This window comes from Podarcis melisellensis (genome assembly GCF_964234715.1).
Source record: "Podarcis melisellensis genome assembly, chromosome: 12".
NCBI classification, from domain to species: domain Eukaryota; kingdom Metazoa; phylum Chordata; class Lepidosauria; order Squamata; family Lacertidae; genus Podarcis; species Podarcis melisellensis.
Window position 1 is genome coordinate 6,772,887 of NC_138544.1, and position 15,160 is coordinate 6,788,046.

The 15,160-nt window shown below is 43.8% G+C and overlaps 1 protein-coding gene across 1 annotated transcript in view; it reads right to left on the reverse strand.

The window, feature by feature from the left end:
• NPSR1 (neuropeptide S receptor 1) overlaps positions 1 to 15,160 on the reverse strand; it is a 70,022-nt gene that overhangs the window by 13,399 nt on the left and 41,463 nt on the right. The window contains exons 3-5 of the mRNA XM_081931150.1: positions 5,643 to 5,746; positions 4,643 to 4,736; positions 1,456 to 1,657 (exon numbers count right to left, since the gene is read on the reverse strand). Of these exons, the coding sequence (XP_081787276.1) occupies positions 1,456 to 1,657; positions 4,643 to 4,736; positions 5,643 to 5,746 (400 nt within the window). The remainder of the gene's footprint in view (positions 1 to 1,455; positions 1,658 to 4,642; positions 4,737 to 5,642; positions 5,747 to 15,160) is intronic.

Sequence of the window (15,160 nt, forward strand, 5' to 3'; positions counted from 1 at the left end):
CCAGAAATCTATAAACACCTGTGCTCAAACTTCCGGGAATATGACACCACTTGAATATATTGGTTTTATGCATTGTGAAGCAAGAGATGATTGTACTTTGTATTTCTTTGCATTCTCTGCCTTTTCAGATATATTCAAATGCAAAAGATACTGATTTGCCCTTCACAGGAGGCTGTTTTCCACTTTGACATTACATTGCTTGTAGGATGTGGCAGAAGTAGCTTTCAGAACAGAATGTATGGTTGGCTCCTTTGGTTTAGTTTCATAAATACACTGCTTTTCAGCTTTATAGCTCTTAAAGCTGCACGAAACAAGATAAAAATGAACAGTGATGCATGTGGTTCCCAGGTCTGGATCATGGACATGTTGGTTTGAAGTGGCTCTTCTGACAAGTCTCTCTTACCAGAGCTTTAATTACTCTTCACTAATGTGTTTGCCATTCTAATGATAATTTTAGTTGAGTCCCTGTAATGGCTTCAGATAAAGCAAAATATGAAAAGGAAACAAGTCCACATACCTAAAGATCTATGCATGAAGGAATGAGTTTCTGTACAGTCAGTTTGAAACAGGACCCCAAACCCCCCTTTTCTCCTTTTTCCAAGGGAGCACTTCTAAAATGCATTAACTTGAGCTGTTGAGCAAATGCATAACAAGAACACAGCTGTATAAACAAAGCTCTCTCCTTTATCAGTCACGACAATGGATGACCTTGGCTGTTCCAGTGGAGTAGGGATGGCACGTCTAGGTCTTATCTTACGTCCTGACCACACTCTGACACACAGACCTAGTCCAGGAACAGCGCCAGAGTGTGTTCTTGGAGTTGGTGACCTCTTGCTCCAAGATAAGAGTATAGGAAGGAAACCCCTTTTATGGTCAGGAGTACAGGAAGGAAAACCCTTTTATGGTTAAGAGTACCGGAGTAGGAACATCTGTGATGTCAACCTGCGTGTACAAGCTGACGTGGTTGGATTCCTGGGGAAGGAGGAGAGGGTGCCTGGAGGATATATATACTGCATGAAATTTCTCCTTTCTTTGGACTTGCTGTGGACTGACCACGCAAGTGCCATTCTGCTGCTCCGGAGAGCAGAAATAAAGAACTCTTTTTCTGCACCAACCCTCGGTGTCATTTGACTTCCTTCCTCCCGTCCGGGAGCAATGCTCACCCTACCAATTGGTAAAGACCAATAAGGCTACATGCAGGCATTTAATTCCTCCCTCTTTTGCTGTTCCAGTTGCCTTTTACAAGTTGGAGGGTGATGGCCCAAAACATCCAAGGAAGTTCCCCATGTGTTTCAGAACCCCAGTTCCCCCCATTTATTTCAATGAAGGAAACCAATATGTGCCCTTCTTCCTTTGCGTAACTATGCAGATTAGTGCCCTCCATTGAAATGAAGGTGGAATCTCACCTGGACGTGTGAGATAAGTCTGTGTGAATGCTTAGTACAAGATTCTTACCTGATAATAATCAGAGGAATGAAATATACCAGGAAGGCAACTGTGGTCATGTAGGGAATCCAGTAGGAGTCATCAGGCCAGGCAGCCCAGCATTGTACTTCGCCATTGGATAATTGCCGCTTCCCGAATATAATCAGTGTTGGAATTGAAAACAGGAAGGCCAGGCCCCAGGCAACTACAATGAGGATTTTTGCTTGCCTTTCTGCTCGAGAAATAAGAACAAGGTATTGTATTACATGTGCAGCTTATTCAAAGAACAGACCTGGATATTGAGGAAAATTTAGAGGGGTGAATGAGAGGCAATGGAGTTACTTACCCCCAGTGTGGGGGGAAACTTAGCTGGTCGCATTCTGTGAAATATGAATTTCTATCTGTGTTCTGTTTTAGGATTAAAATAATTAGGGATGGTTTATCAAATATATTACCATATGGATAACTGGGAGCTCTGCCAAACACTGTAGTCGGGGAAAAGCTTGTTGCAAGGTGTTTTTTGAGATTTCAGACAAAGAATGGCCAGCACAACAGCTGGGATTCATTCAATTCCAGGGATCTCCAGAAACAACAAAACCCAAACAATCATGGTCACCACTCCGTGGCAGAACTTCCCTAGGCTCCATGTAGAAAAGATCCCTGGTAATCCCAATTAACATGATTTCAGGGAAGCAGGAGAGATCTCTGCCCAGCCTTATCATCAGCACATGGTATTCTCAGGCAATCTTGGGGCCCAAGAGCCTCCAAAATGCCAGGGCCGGACCTGGAATAACCTCTATGTTTTCTAGCTATAGGGATTTTCTTCTTTTTTAAAGTGATAAATTAAAAAATGCTTCCATTTGAACTGTAGCAGTTTTACAAAGGAACTATTACATGATTTTGCCGGGTTTGTGGCTCATTCTCTCACCCTACTTTTAACAATGTGCACACTGCAAAGGCATGGCTATTTTCCGGGTACAACAAGGTTTAGGAATGCAAGTGAGGGAAGCAGGTGGCCCTCAATTAGCTCAGTGAATGATCTCAGTGAATGGGGTTGGTTTGTTTTTATTCCAGCAGGCATTTCAACTGAATTCTGAATTTTATAGAGAAGTTTCTGCACGTTGCTTAGAGATGACTGTGATTAATTGGTATATAAATTGTTGAAACAAACAAATGTTATTTAAAAAAACTACTTCCATCCACCACTGCCTGCAATTCCAGTGTTCTGCAGAACACAAAATCCCCAATTATGATTCCTTTAATGCAATGTATAGTATTGTTATAAAGTTTGTGGGGCCTGGAGTCCCCTTCAAATTCCAGAGTGCCAACAGAGGGGGATTTAGGGCATGGAGCCTGGGTAGCACCGGCCTGCAACTATGATGCAGAATGGAAGGCGAGAGGAAGGGGCACCAAATATTGGCATCTCACAGGGCACCCCTGAAATTTGAGACCCCAAGGTCACCCACTGGTGCCAGACATTGAATTTGGCATGTTAAAATACAAGTCAGGAGCCAGCTTGGTGAGTCTTTGGCTGGGACAAAGGGAGCGGCTCTGTGCCAGAGGGCAAATCGTCCGTCATTGGAGAAAGACAAAAGGAGAATATTGGGATGGAGTTTTTGCAGTGAGAACTGGCAATATTCAGCAAAATGGAGAGAGGGTGAGAGGCATGTTTTGAAGCATGTTTGATTTCTGCTTGAATCCTGGGCTGCAGCTATGGAAAAATCAAGACCTTTTTGGGGTGGCAATGTTCTGAACCCCTCAATTGCAGGCTCGGGTTATATATGTGTGTGTGCGTAAATAAACCATATATCATAAAGACACCACAGTCTCTGCTCAGCCTCATTTCCCCAAAGGAAACACAGAACTTTGTGAATAAAGCATGCCTGGAACCCCTGGGGTCTCACACTGCTGTGAAGATTGGGGTGGCGTGTAACAGTCTCATTCATGTGCCATTATCACATTGTGTATTTCCCTGCCTTTCCTCCACACCAAAAGTAAAGAGGGGAGAGCTGTGTGTGTTAGCCCAAGCTCCTTGGCAGAAGGGCAGAGTAAAAATCGACTTGGCAAGTACATAAACATGATTGGATGCCACAACCTGGTCAATAATATGGTGCCACAATCACAAGAATGTTCACATTCTTTAGGATAATGTGATGTGGGGGATGCTGTTTTCATCAGCAGTCAATGTTCAGAATAACATTAAGTCCTGCCCTAAATGTTTCTGTGCAGAGCATTTTTTCCAGATTTAAAAACCACTCTGTTAATTGTCTTCCTGATAGCAAATCTTCCACTGTCCTGCAAAGTTCCGATTGTGGTTTTATACTGACACTGGAAAATATCATTTCCCTATATCTCCTACACAGGGACGCGGGTGGCGCTGTGGGTAAAACCTCAGCGCCTAGGACTTGCCGATCGTCAGGTCGGCGGTTCGAATACCCGCGGCGAGGTGCGCTCCCGTTGCTTGGTCCCAGCACCTGCCAACCTAGCAGTTCGAAAGCACCCCCGGGTGCAAGTAGATAAATAGGGACCGCTTACTAGCGGGAAGGTAAACGGCGTTTCCATGTGCTGCTTTGGTGCCGCTTCGCCGGAGCAGCTTCGTCACACTGGCCATGTGACCCGGAAGTGTCTCCGGACAGCGCTGGCCCCCGGCCTCTTAAGTGAGATGGGCGCACAACCCCAGAGTCGGACACGACTGGCCCGTACGGGCAGGGGTACCTTTACCTTTACCTTTTATATCTCCTACACAGACAGATTTTTACTTTATTTTAAACTAATACTATGAAGCATTTCACTGGTATAAATGGAAGTCCCATAACATTTTAAACGACATGATTTAAGTTTCAGGGGCTCAAACCAATTAACTTTTTTGAATTCCCCACTGAATTTCCACCAGGCATAAAATTTCAAACATTTTATCGTTTTATTAACTTTTGGGTGCCTAATGGCCCTTTCTCACCAGAGTAAGAAAAAAGGAAGATATTCATTAAGTCAGATATCTGTCATGATTGCAATAATGGTTGTAAAATGCCAAAGGCCAACACCACAGATATTTGAAAAATGGCAAGGGAGTCTAAGAACAGGAATTAATAAACGAGTCTATTGCATTATTCATAGCAGTAAAATATTTGCTCTGAAAATAAAGTTGTTGCACAAAGTGTGTGTGTGTGTGTGTGTGTGTGTGTCTGTGTGTAACATGGGAGTGGGATAAATCTCTTACCTCCTTGGAAGAATTTCATTGGATACACAATGGCATGATATCGGTCTATGCTTAGTGAGACCAGGACATAGGTTGAAGCATACAAAAGTACAACCTAGAGCAGAAAGAAAGAAGTGACCATTTATTGGAGGGAAATGGGTCATCAGAGCATTGGCTCAATTCCATTTTGGTGTTAGGCCTGGACATGGCACTGAAGCTGCCATGATTGTATGGCTTGGGAGAAAGATGGCGGAGTGGGACCCTGCCCATTCTCAGGGGCTGTTGTGACTGTTGGGCATGGTATCCTTCTCAAGCGTCTCAAGGGGGTGGGGGTTGGCAGGACTGTGTTTCTTTGATTCCCTTCTTATCTCCATGGCCATTTCCAGAAAGTAGTCATGGGGTGTCCTGCCCTATGATGTCCTCCAGGGTTCTATCAACTTGTCCCAGATGATATTTAACATCTATATGAAACCTCTGGGAGCTGTCATTAGGAGATTTAGAGTGAAGTGTTGTCAATATTCAGATGGCACTCAGCTCTATCTCTCTGTCCACATGGATCAGGAGAAGCAGTCAAGGTGTTAGATCAGTGATTAGTGGTGGTGATGGGTTGGATGTGGGGCAAGAAACTGAAGCTGAATCCTGAAAAAACAAATGTGTTATGGGTTTTGGGGTCTTGTATCTGGGAGGCGGAGAGGCAGCCTGACCTGAATGAGATTTCTCTCCCCTAGAAGGAGCAGGTCTACATCTCTACCATAACTGAAGGCACAGGTGGACTCGGTGACTGTGTGTGCCTGTTTTCAGCCCCATCTGGTTCACCAGAAAGGCCCGGTTGGGACAAAGATGACTTGGCTATTGTGTAACAAAACTGATACGTAGAATAAACTTTTTTTTTCTACTTTCATGCAACCACCTTCTTGGAAACAGAGTGATTTCTGCCCCGCCCCCCGCCCTAGGCAAATTGTTAAGCTAAGGAATAAGTACGTCAAGAAACGTCAAGAGAGACATTTATCTATTCTCCTACCTGCAGATAGCGAACGATTCGGCAGACGAGATCAGGGGCCATGAAATCTCCAGTGAAGCGCCAAATTATATCAGTCATTATATTTATAAGGCCTGTAAAACAATCTATTAAAAATACAAAAAGGCACAGTTAGAAAGGAAGGGAAAAAGCAGCTGCTACAATGCCATTATCGTCTTCAATCCTATTCCCACCTGCTGCGATTGTGGAGATCAGTGGGTGGTAGCTGCCATGGGATAAAATAAGTGCTCAGATTAATAAGTACTTTTCCATACAGCATTCATAAAAAAGTTGCATAGGCAGTAAAACCTGGCTTAGTTACAGTGGTGAGAGTTCCTAAATGATTGGTATAGGAACTCAAGAGAAGCTTACATGCTGGCTCAACTTAGACCTCCACACATGTGTTGAGCTTGTCAGGTAGACTAGGGGAACAATGTCTTGATTACTTAGCCCCTCCCAAGGTGAGCTAAGTCTGGCAGAAGAGTATCTATGGTATTAACCCTTTCATGTTTGTTATATGAGGTTGGTTATCCCAGACTTACAAAGCAGCTTCAGATCTGACCACTCTATGAAGCCAACTCAGAGGTGGACGGGGTGGGGATGTATGCCTCCAACATACATACAGCTGCTGTCATAGAATCGAAGATTTGGAAGGGACCCTGAGGAGCATCTAGTCCAACCCTCTGCAGTGCAGGAATATTCAGCTGTCCCATATGGGGATTGAACCTGCAACCTTGACATTATCAGCACGATGCTCTAACCAACTGACCTGAGTTATAACACCTGACAGGTCTCCTGAAAACAAGGCTTAGATTCTAAAAGTTCAGGAAACACTTGAGCACCTGGAAACCTTACCTGGGCTTGTAGCTGAGAAACAGTGCTAGGGGCTGTTTCCGTTCCACTTAAAGTTCATTGATTTTCAGTCAGGATCTAATGTTCACCCACTTTTGCCTCTGGCCTCATGCCCCACTGACATGTGGCCCTCAAAAGAAAACACAGCTCTCAGCTTAGAAAAGGTCCCATGTCCTAAATCTAGAGTGTCCTCTGGGAATACAAAAGCACACCGGGAGTTTTAAACAAAGATGCTCTTACACCAGAGGCTGAATTGGGACAGGATGTTGGGCTACTTTTGGAAAGGGGCTTCATAAACTCTACCATACGCAGTTCATTTCTGGAGTGCAGCTGCGTAAGTTGCCGCTCGGACCTCAACTTCTGGTGCTTCCCCTGCACCAAATCCCTAACCGCTGCCAGGCTCTCAGTGAAACACAGGGATTGTAGGAGATTTAAAACAAGAGTTAAAGAGAGTGTGTGAGCTGTGTGCCACTTTGCAGATTTGGCACAGATAGATAAATCATAGGTGTGACGCTGTTGTGTTTGAATTGTGTTTGATTGATGCCAGAATAGAACTGTCCTCGCTTCTGAGGAAAGAATATGTTCACATCCACACGCAGTTGTTTGGGCCAGCTTTGATTTCTAATCTTTCGTTGCCAAACCAAAGTGTCAAAACTAACAGAAACTGCAGGAGCCACAGTCTTCATTTTGAAGAATGTAATTGTAATAAGGGACGTCAGTTGAATTCAGTGACCTTTAATATGAAGGATAGCTGGTCAGTTGATTGCTAACCTGTTAGACAAAATGTACCTGTTTGACGTGTGATGGCGGCGGGGAGCTGTTATTTGCTTTGGATAACAGCAGGATCATGAAAATTATGCTACACAGAACACCATAATAGGTCACGGTTACAATCCTGTAGTCCCCCAGCATTTTTAGAGCTGGATGAAGACAAGTGACTGCCGTAGGGTTGTTGCTCTTTAGAGGAAACAACTTAATAAGAGGCAAGAGGCTGTGTTTACTTTTAACTCACATTCAAAACACTTTCTTTCCTCGAAGAATTCTGGGTACTCTAGTTTATCCCTCACAGAGGCAGGGCTGGAACAGTGGCGTAGCGTGGGGGGTGCAGGGGGGGCCGGCCACACCGGGCGCAACATCTGAGGGTTAGGGTTAGGGGGCGCAGATCCACGGGTTAGGGGGCGCAAATCCACGGGTTAGGGGGCGCAAATTACTTGCCTTGCCCCGGGTGCTGACAACCCACGCTACGCTACTGGGCTGGAACTATCATTAGGTCAACCAGGCAGCCTCAGACCTCAGAGGGATGCAGTTTTATACTGGTTAGGTTTTGTTCTATCTTATAAAATCCTATGACATTTTACTTTTATTTTATATTCTGAACACGGTTTCTCAAAACCCAAACTTATGAAAACTTACAGTGTTGCAAAAAGAGACTAATTGGCTTGGCAACTCTATTGATGGAGCATTCCCAAGCATCAGCGCTTGACCCGAAGGAATTGGTGACAAAACTTGCAAAGTGAGATTTTTGATATGCCTGGAACTGAGACTTTTAAGACACTTAAATGTTAACATCACAATTTGCATGATCACTCAAAATGATTTGTGTGCTGGGACATTTTCTTTTGTGTTTGAGGAAGGCAATAAAAGATGGTTGCCTTACTTATTCTTGAATCGGAAGTTCTCAGCGCATTTCACAGCATAAAACACAGAATAAAACCACAAAGTACATAAAAAAGAATAAACCAAACCAATAACCCCTCTCCCTTCTGCAAATAAAATAAAATAAAATTCAAAGGGCATAGACTGTTAATCAGCCAAACGCCTAGCTGAAGAGGACTGTGGTGAGCTATTGTACCTGTTGTAGCATTTTTAAAGGAGGACGGACTGAATCGGATTGACTTCCAATGCAGAGAATTACGAGTGTTGCTAGAAATTCATTCTCAACTCATTTCTGGGTCAGTAATTAAAGATGTTCCTGCCATTCAGTGAGTTACAGACTGAGGAAACTCACTGAGAGGGACTGAGAAAGGCATTGGCTTAATTACTTTTGCCTATCTCAGGGTTAATTGGGCCACAATAAACCAGGATTGCTCCACTCCACCTGTTCCTCTGGAGTGAAAGGCAACTAAGAAAGAGAAAGGGTGTGTTTTTCTATCACTCCTGCTCATTCCAGCAGGAGCTGTTCAGCAGACGGTCTCAGAGGACTGTGTCCTTCATAGTGTCTTTACAGTGAAGCTTAGGACTTACCGGTAGATTCCACCCCTCCTCTAGTCAAATACAGTCAGTGAGGGAGAGCCAATGGGAAGCCTCCAAGTTGTTGTTTGACGACACCTCCCATCATTCCTGAACACTGGCTGATGGGAACTGGAGTCCAAAACCATATGGAAGGCATCACATTCGCTAGCTAGTGGTCCTCAAATGCATCAAATTACACGTCCTGCCAATTCAGTTGGTCCAGATGAGCATAGAGATGAAGACACCTAGCCACAACAACGATGCATACAGGAATTTGTTGCGTGCATCTTTCTCTGACTGGGTCCCCTCACAAAATAAGCTATAATGCTTGGGTTGAAATCGCTTCCTCTATTAGCCAGCCCCATACCCTGCAAACAGGGCAGCTGTGATTCAAAAAAACTTGGCAGCTAAGGGGGGGGGAAAGGGAGGTAACAGAAGGCTGGGTGGCAGCCATGGCGGAAGCTCACAGCGAGATCTTCTGAGATCTTGCCACTGTAGGTCTCGCCAGAGTGGTACATGCTCTAGTTATCTCCTGCTTGGACTACTGCAATGCGCTCTATATGGGGCTACTTTTGAAGGTGACCCAGAAACTACAACTAATCCAGAATGCGACAGCTAGACTTGTGAATGGGAGCGGCCGTCGAGACGATATAACACTGGTCTTGAAAGACCTACATTGGCTCCCAGTACATTTCCAAGCACAATTCAAAGTGTTGGTGCTGACCTTTAAAGCCCTAAACGGCCTCAGTCCTGTATACCTGAAGGAGCATCTCCACCTCCATCGTTCTGCCTGGACACTGAGATCCAGCGCCAAGGGCCTTCTGGCGGTTCCCTCGTTGTGAGAAGCCAAGTTACAGGGAACCAGGCAGAGGGCCTTCTTGGTAGTGGCACCCGCCCTGTCGAACGCCCTCCCACCAGATGTCAAAAAGAAAAACAACTACCAGACTTTAGAAGACATCTGAAGGCAGCCCTGTTTAGGGAAGCTTTTAATGTTTAATAGGTTATTGTATTTTAGTGTTCTGTTGGAAGCCGCCCAGAGTGGCTGGGGAAACCCAGCCAGATGGGCGGGGTATAAATAAATTATTATTATTATTATTATTATTATTATTGCTGCTGCTGCTTCATGGGTGCTGCTACACAACCCTGGCAAGGCAGGAGGATGCAGTGGGGCCCGGTGGGGTGGCAAGGCTGTAGTACCTTCCTGTTCTGCTTCAGGTGGCAAAACGGGATGCACTGCCCCTCGGCTTGGGGTAACCCCAAGGTTTGCAGAACTAAACGCAAAAGGAGGGAACTTATTTATTTATTTATTTTTGTTTGCTCCTGGTTTAATGTATTGTGTGCCCTATGATTCTCCAAGTACACATTTTGTGTGTAAATAAGAAAAACTTTGAAATAAATGCTGGTGTTGTTCTATCAGTGCATCTGAGGTTCTGATACAAATAATCAACTTTACATATTTTATGCCTTTCCCCTTTCCTCCAATTTATGCATCTAAATATGTTGAAAACACAGCAATCTTCCATTTGGAAAACAAAACAGCCAACTTTTTTGCTTTCCTATGTATAATATTATCACAGCTACGATTATGGACTCTGTGCTGCCTGAGCTTTCTGCTTCTGTTGCTAGGCGATTTGAACACACTATTATGCTAATGCAGAGAATGTTGCCAGTGGGCTCTCTTCTGGTGGAAAAATTATTTAAAATTGGTGTGTCTGAATGGGGTGGTTTTTTGGTCTCCTAATAGTATGATTTGGTGCTGTACATTAACACCAACTGAACAAAATATTGCATTTTAAAACAAGAACATAGTGTTGGGTGGGGGAACGAGAAGCATTGTTCTAAGGTGAGCAATGGGAAAAGAAGGAATTATTTCTTTGACATTTCAAATAGATATTGAAGGAGGGGGGAATCAACTGTTTTTAAATGGTAGAATACTGCAGTATTATATAAGCTTTATAGATAATATGCAGCTATATTCCGCTTGTCCATAACGAGTAAAATTCATTAATTTTACAGTCTCAAAGGTCAAAAGGGGAAGAAGAGATGAGAGCAGATGAAATTCCCAAAGGCGGATCTGCCGCCTTCTTTAAGTGCACAGAGATCAGTAATATTCGTATTCATTAAGGGAAAAGGAATAAATCAAGGGGGAAGATTGTTATCTTTGCTATTGGATGCTATTTATTTTGCTATGTTGTTAACTTTTTTAAATCATGATTTTTATTGAGTTTTCCATATTTCATTTCATTTTATCATACATATCTTGAGCTTACATCACTACTCCAAACGAGTAACGACTTCCTTCCGCCACTCTTTCTGACTTTCCTACTATTTTAACATATTTATCACATTTCTATAATCACTTCTTTACCATATATAATCATTTAACAATCACCCTTTCATTTGTAAATTAGCTCCTTCTTTCCACATTACAAAACAAAAATGCTACAAATATTTTTAGGTGTTTACAACTTTCTTTCAAGTAATTTATAAATTTGCTCCAGCTATGTTGTAAATTCTTACTGTGTTACTGTTTTGCTATGTTATCACAAAAGGGGTAGGTGATGTTCCTCTGCAGGGCCGGCCTGAGATGTTTTGCCCCAGTGCCAATGCCCCCTGCAGATTGAGGTCTCTTCCTTACCCCCACACTTGCACCAGTGCTGCACCTCCTCCCATCACTGTGTGCAACTGTGTCCACACCTGAGACTGTGTTTTTGCTGCCGTCACAATGTGGTGACGAGGACAGAAGCAATCTCATTGGCAGAAGAAGTTCTGGTGAGGCTGGCAGTGGCACAATGCCACGGTGGATCCACCACCAGAGGCACGTGCACGGGCTGCCCCTCCCCCCTGCTCAGTTGTAGTAGAGCACCATTACGATGGCATTCCCTGTGGCTTCGCCCAAATGAAATGGGATGCACACGTCCATGGGTGAGATTGAACTGTTTAAATGGAACCTGTAGGAGTTGTGTGTGTGTGTGTGCGTGTGTGTGTGTGTCCTTTTTTGGTTTAAAATCAACACACACACACAACGAAAGCTTTAAAAAAGAAGAAAAGAAAAGAAAATGAAAAAAAAGAAGAAGAATACGTCTCTTACAAACAAAATAAAAAATAGAACAATACATCACAAATTCACAAGAATCACTTCCGACTTCCTTGAAATGGGTTCTTTGCTTTCTTAATTACTTGCCTCTATTTTCCAATAAACTTTATCCTTATTAAATCTTGTTTGCATTCTCTATACCTTAATCAATTCGAAGCATTCGAAAGTTTCTATCTGAGGGCACTGTTCTTTTAAATATTGTCTATAGATTTCCCATTTCCTTTTGAATTTTGGGGTTGAACAATCTCTGATCTTTTCCGTCATATATGCAAGTTCCATGTATTCAAGCATTTTTACTTTTGACGGAGTTTTCTCTCCTTTCCATCCCTTGCAATCAGCATCCTCACTGCCATTGTTGAACACTCAAAGATTTTTCATTGGGACGTCTGATGCCATTATGCCTAATAGGAAGACTTCAGGGGGGTTTTTAATTAAATGTTTTTTTTTTGTTTTTTTTTATTGTATATAAGTTCCCAAAAGCTCTTTATTTTTTTGCACCCCTACCACATGTGGTACATCATGCCCTCTACCTCCTTACACCTCCAGCATAAGTTTGAGTGAATTCTGTACATTTTGGACAGCTTGCTGGGGGTGATGTACCACCTGTATAGCATTTTCATAAAATTTTCTTTTATAGTGAAGCAGGCCGTGATTTCTCCATAAATTTCCCCATCCCTTCATTTGTATATTGTAACCGAAATCCTTCGCCCACTTAAGCTTTACCGATTTTACCTCTGTAGGAGTTGTATTAAGCCCCATCTCCCCGTACTGTTTCCCCAACCCAAAACTCCCTCCCTCAAAGCTTCTATTCCCACACTGGAGAAAAGAATAAGAAAAGCACTTGTGTCGTGCAACCTTTTTACGACTATTAGAGTAAATCCATTACAGAAACAGGAAGAGACACTTAGGAATCTGACATAGGATTACACTGATGTCTGGACCTACTTAATGGGTGAAGTTCAAACTATTGCCATAGTAACTCCAGTAAGTAAGTGATATTGCTCATAAGGCGCATGAGATTGGGCACTGGTGATTATTAAGAAAAAAGGTCAATGGGAACTTGAGTATTAAGTCCGAAAGCACTGGAGTGGATACAACATTGCTCATGTAGGTTGTTTTGATCCACAAGTCATATGAGAATGAGACACAAATATAACCAGCTGATATTAATAACATCCCATCAAGTCTAGTGTTAAACATATACAGTAGACCATGGGTAGGCAAACTAAGGCCTGGGGGCTGGATCCGGCCCAATCACCTTCTAAATCTGGCCTGTGGTCGGTCCGGGAATCAGTGTGTGTTTACATGAGTAGAATGTGTGTTTTTATTCAAAATGCATCTCTGGGTTATTTGTGGGGCATAGGAATTAGTTCATTTTTTTTCTTTTCAAAATATCATCCGGCTCCCCACAAGGTCTGAGGGACAGTAGACTGGCCCCCTGTTGAAAAAGTTTGCTGACCCCTGATATAGACTCATATAAGCAATTCATATATCCAAATAGATATCTAAATGAGATTGACCATTATAAGCCACACATTTGAATGTAGAAAAGGCAGTGATGTCTTCTGATCACTGAATAGTAGATGGTGGGTACAGTGGTACCTCGGGTTACAGATGCTTCAGGTTACAGACTCTGCTAACCCAGAAATAGTACCTCGGGTTAAGAACTTTGCTTCAGGATGAGAACAGAAATTGTGCGGCGGCGGCAGCGCCGCAGCAGCAGCAGTGGGAGGCCCCATTAGCTAAAGTGGTACCTCAGGTTAAGAACAGTTTCAGGTTAAGAACGGACCTCCAGAACGAATTAAGTTCTTAACCTGAGGTACCACTGTATTTGGTAGAACATGGATCCAACAGTTTGACTTCACCCCCAAAGGTGAAATCCTTCATTGTCTCCTGAGACAGACGGATGCCAATCATATCAGGTATTAGGTAGAACATGGGTATCTGCATTCACTTTCCAGACTGGCGATCCTTCCCACATGGTAAAGGAGCAGGCACTCACTCCTCTCATAATTTGTTGTTGTTTAGTCATTTAGTTGTGTCCAACTCTTTGTGACCCCCTGGACCAGAGCACACCAGGCACTCCTGTCTTCCACTTTCTCCCACAGTTTGGTCAAACTCATGCTGGTAGCTTCGAGAACACTGTCCAACCATCTCATCCTCTGTCGTCCCCTTCTCCTTGTGCCCTCCATCTTTCCCAGCATCAGGGTCTTTTCCAGGGAGTCTTCTCATGAGGTGGCCAAAGTATTGGAACCTCAGCTTCACGATCTGTCCTTCCAGTGAGCACTCAGGGCTGATTTCCTTCAGAATGGAGAGGTTTGATCTTCTTGCAGTCCATGGGACTCTCAAGAGTCTCCTCCAGCACCAGAATTCAAAGGCATCAATTATTCGGTGATCAGCCTTCTTTATGGTCCAGCTCTCACTTTCATACATCACTACCTCTCATAATACTCCAGTGCATTAGGTATGAGCAGTACACATTATGATATGGGCATGGCAAGAGTGTGCCTCCCCCAACAGTGATGTTGGGGCTCCCCTGCCTGTTGTAGGGCCTGAGGTGGCTGGTGTTGGGAGAGACAGTCTGCAAGAGCTTGCAGTGGCTCTCAATGAAGTTGAGATCCACATCTGTGCTGGATCTTAAATCTACCAGTGGTCCGTCATGGAAACGGGAAGAGACTGAGAGCAGCCCCGTCAAATTTTCTGTCTCATAGCAACTTGATGTTCTCACAGAGAACTCTTGTCTCCATGCACCTGGCTGCTTCTCCATGCTCTGTCCCTTTCCCTCAGCTTCCTCCATGCTTCTGGTCAGGAGGAAATGATAATAATTCTCTCCCCCCCCCCCAAAAAAAAGACAGAGGAAAAAATAAAAAGTGTTATAAAATCCAGGCATGTCAGGATTCAGGAAAGTGCTAAATGCTTTCTGTAATGCTAAACCATTTCCGGCTAGTAAAGCAAAGCAAAGGTGTCGCTGTGGGTTAAACCACAGGAGGGTGAGCTCCCATTGTTCAGTCCCTGCTCCTGCCAACCTAGCAGTTTGAAAGCACGAAGTGCAAGTAGATAAATAGGTACCACTCTGGCGGGAAGGTAAACGGCGTTTCCATGCGCTGCTCTGGTTTGCCAGAAGCAGCTTAGTCATGCTGGCCACATGACCCTGGAAGCTGTACGCCCTGGAAGCGAGATGAGCGCCACAACCCCAGAGTCGGTCACGACTGGACCTAAGGGTCAGGGGTCCCTCTACATTTACCTTTAAAGCAAAGCAAATATCTCCATGCTTCTACTTCTATCCCAGGTGGAGGTTGAAAGGGGAAAGCAGAATGCAATACTTCACTGGGGAAATCTT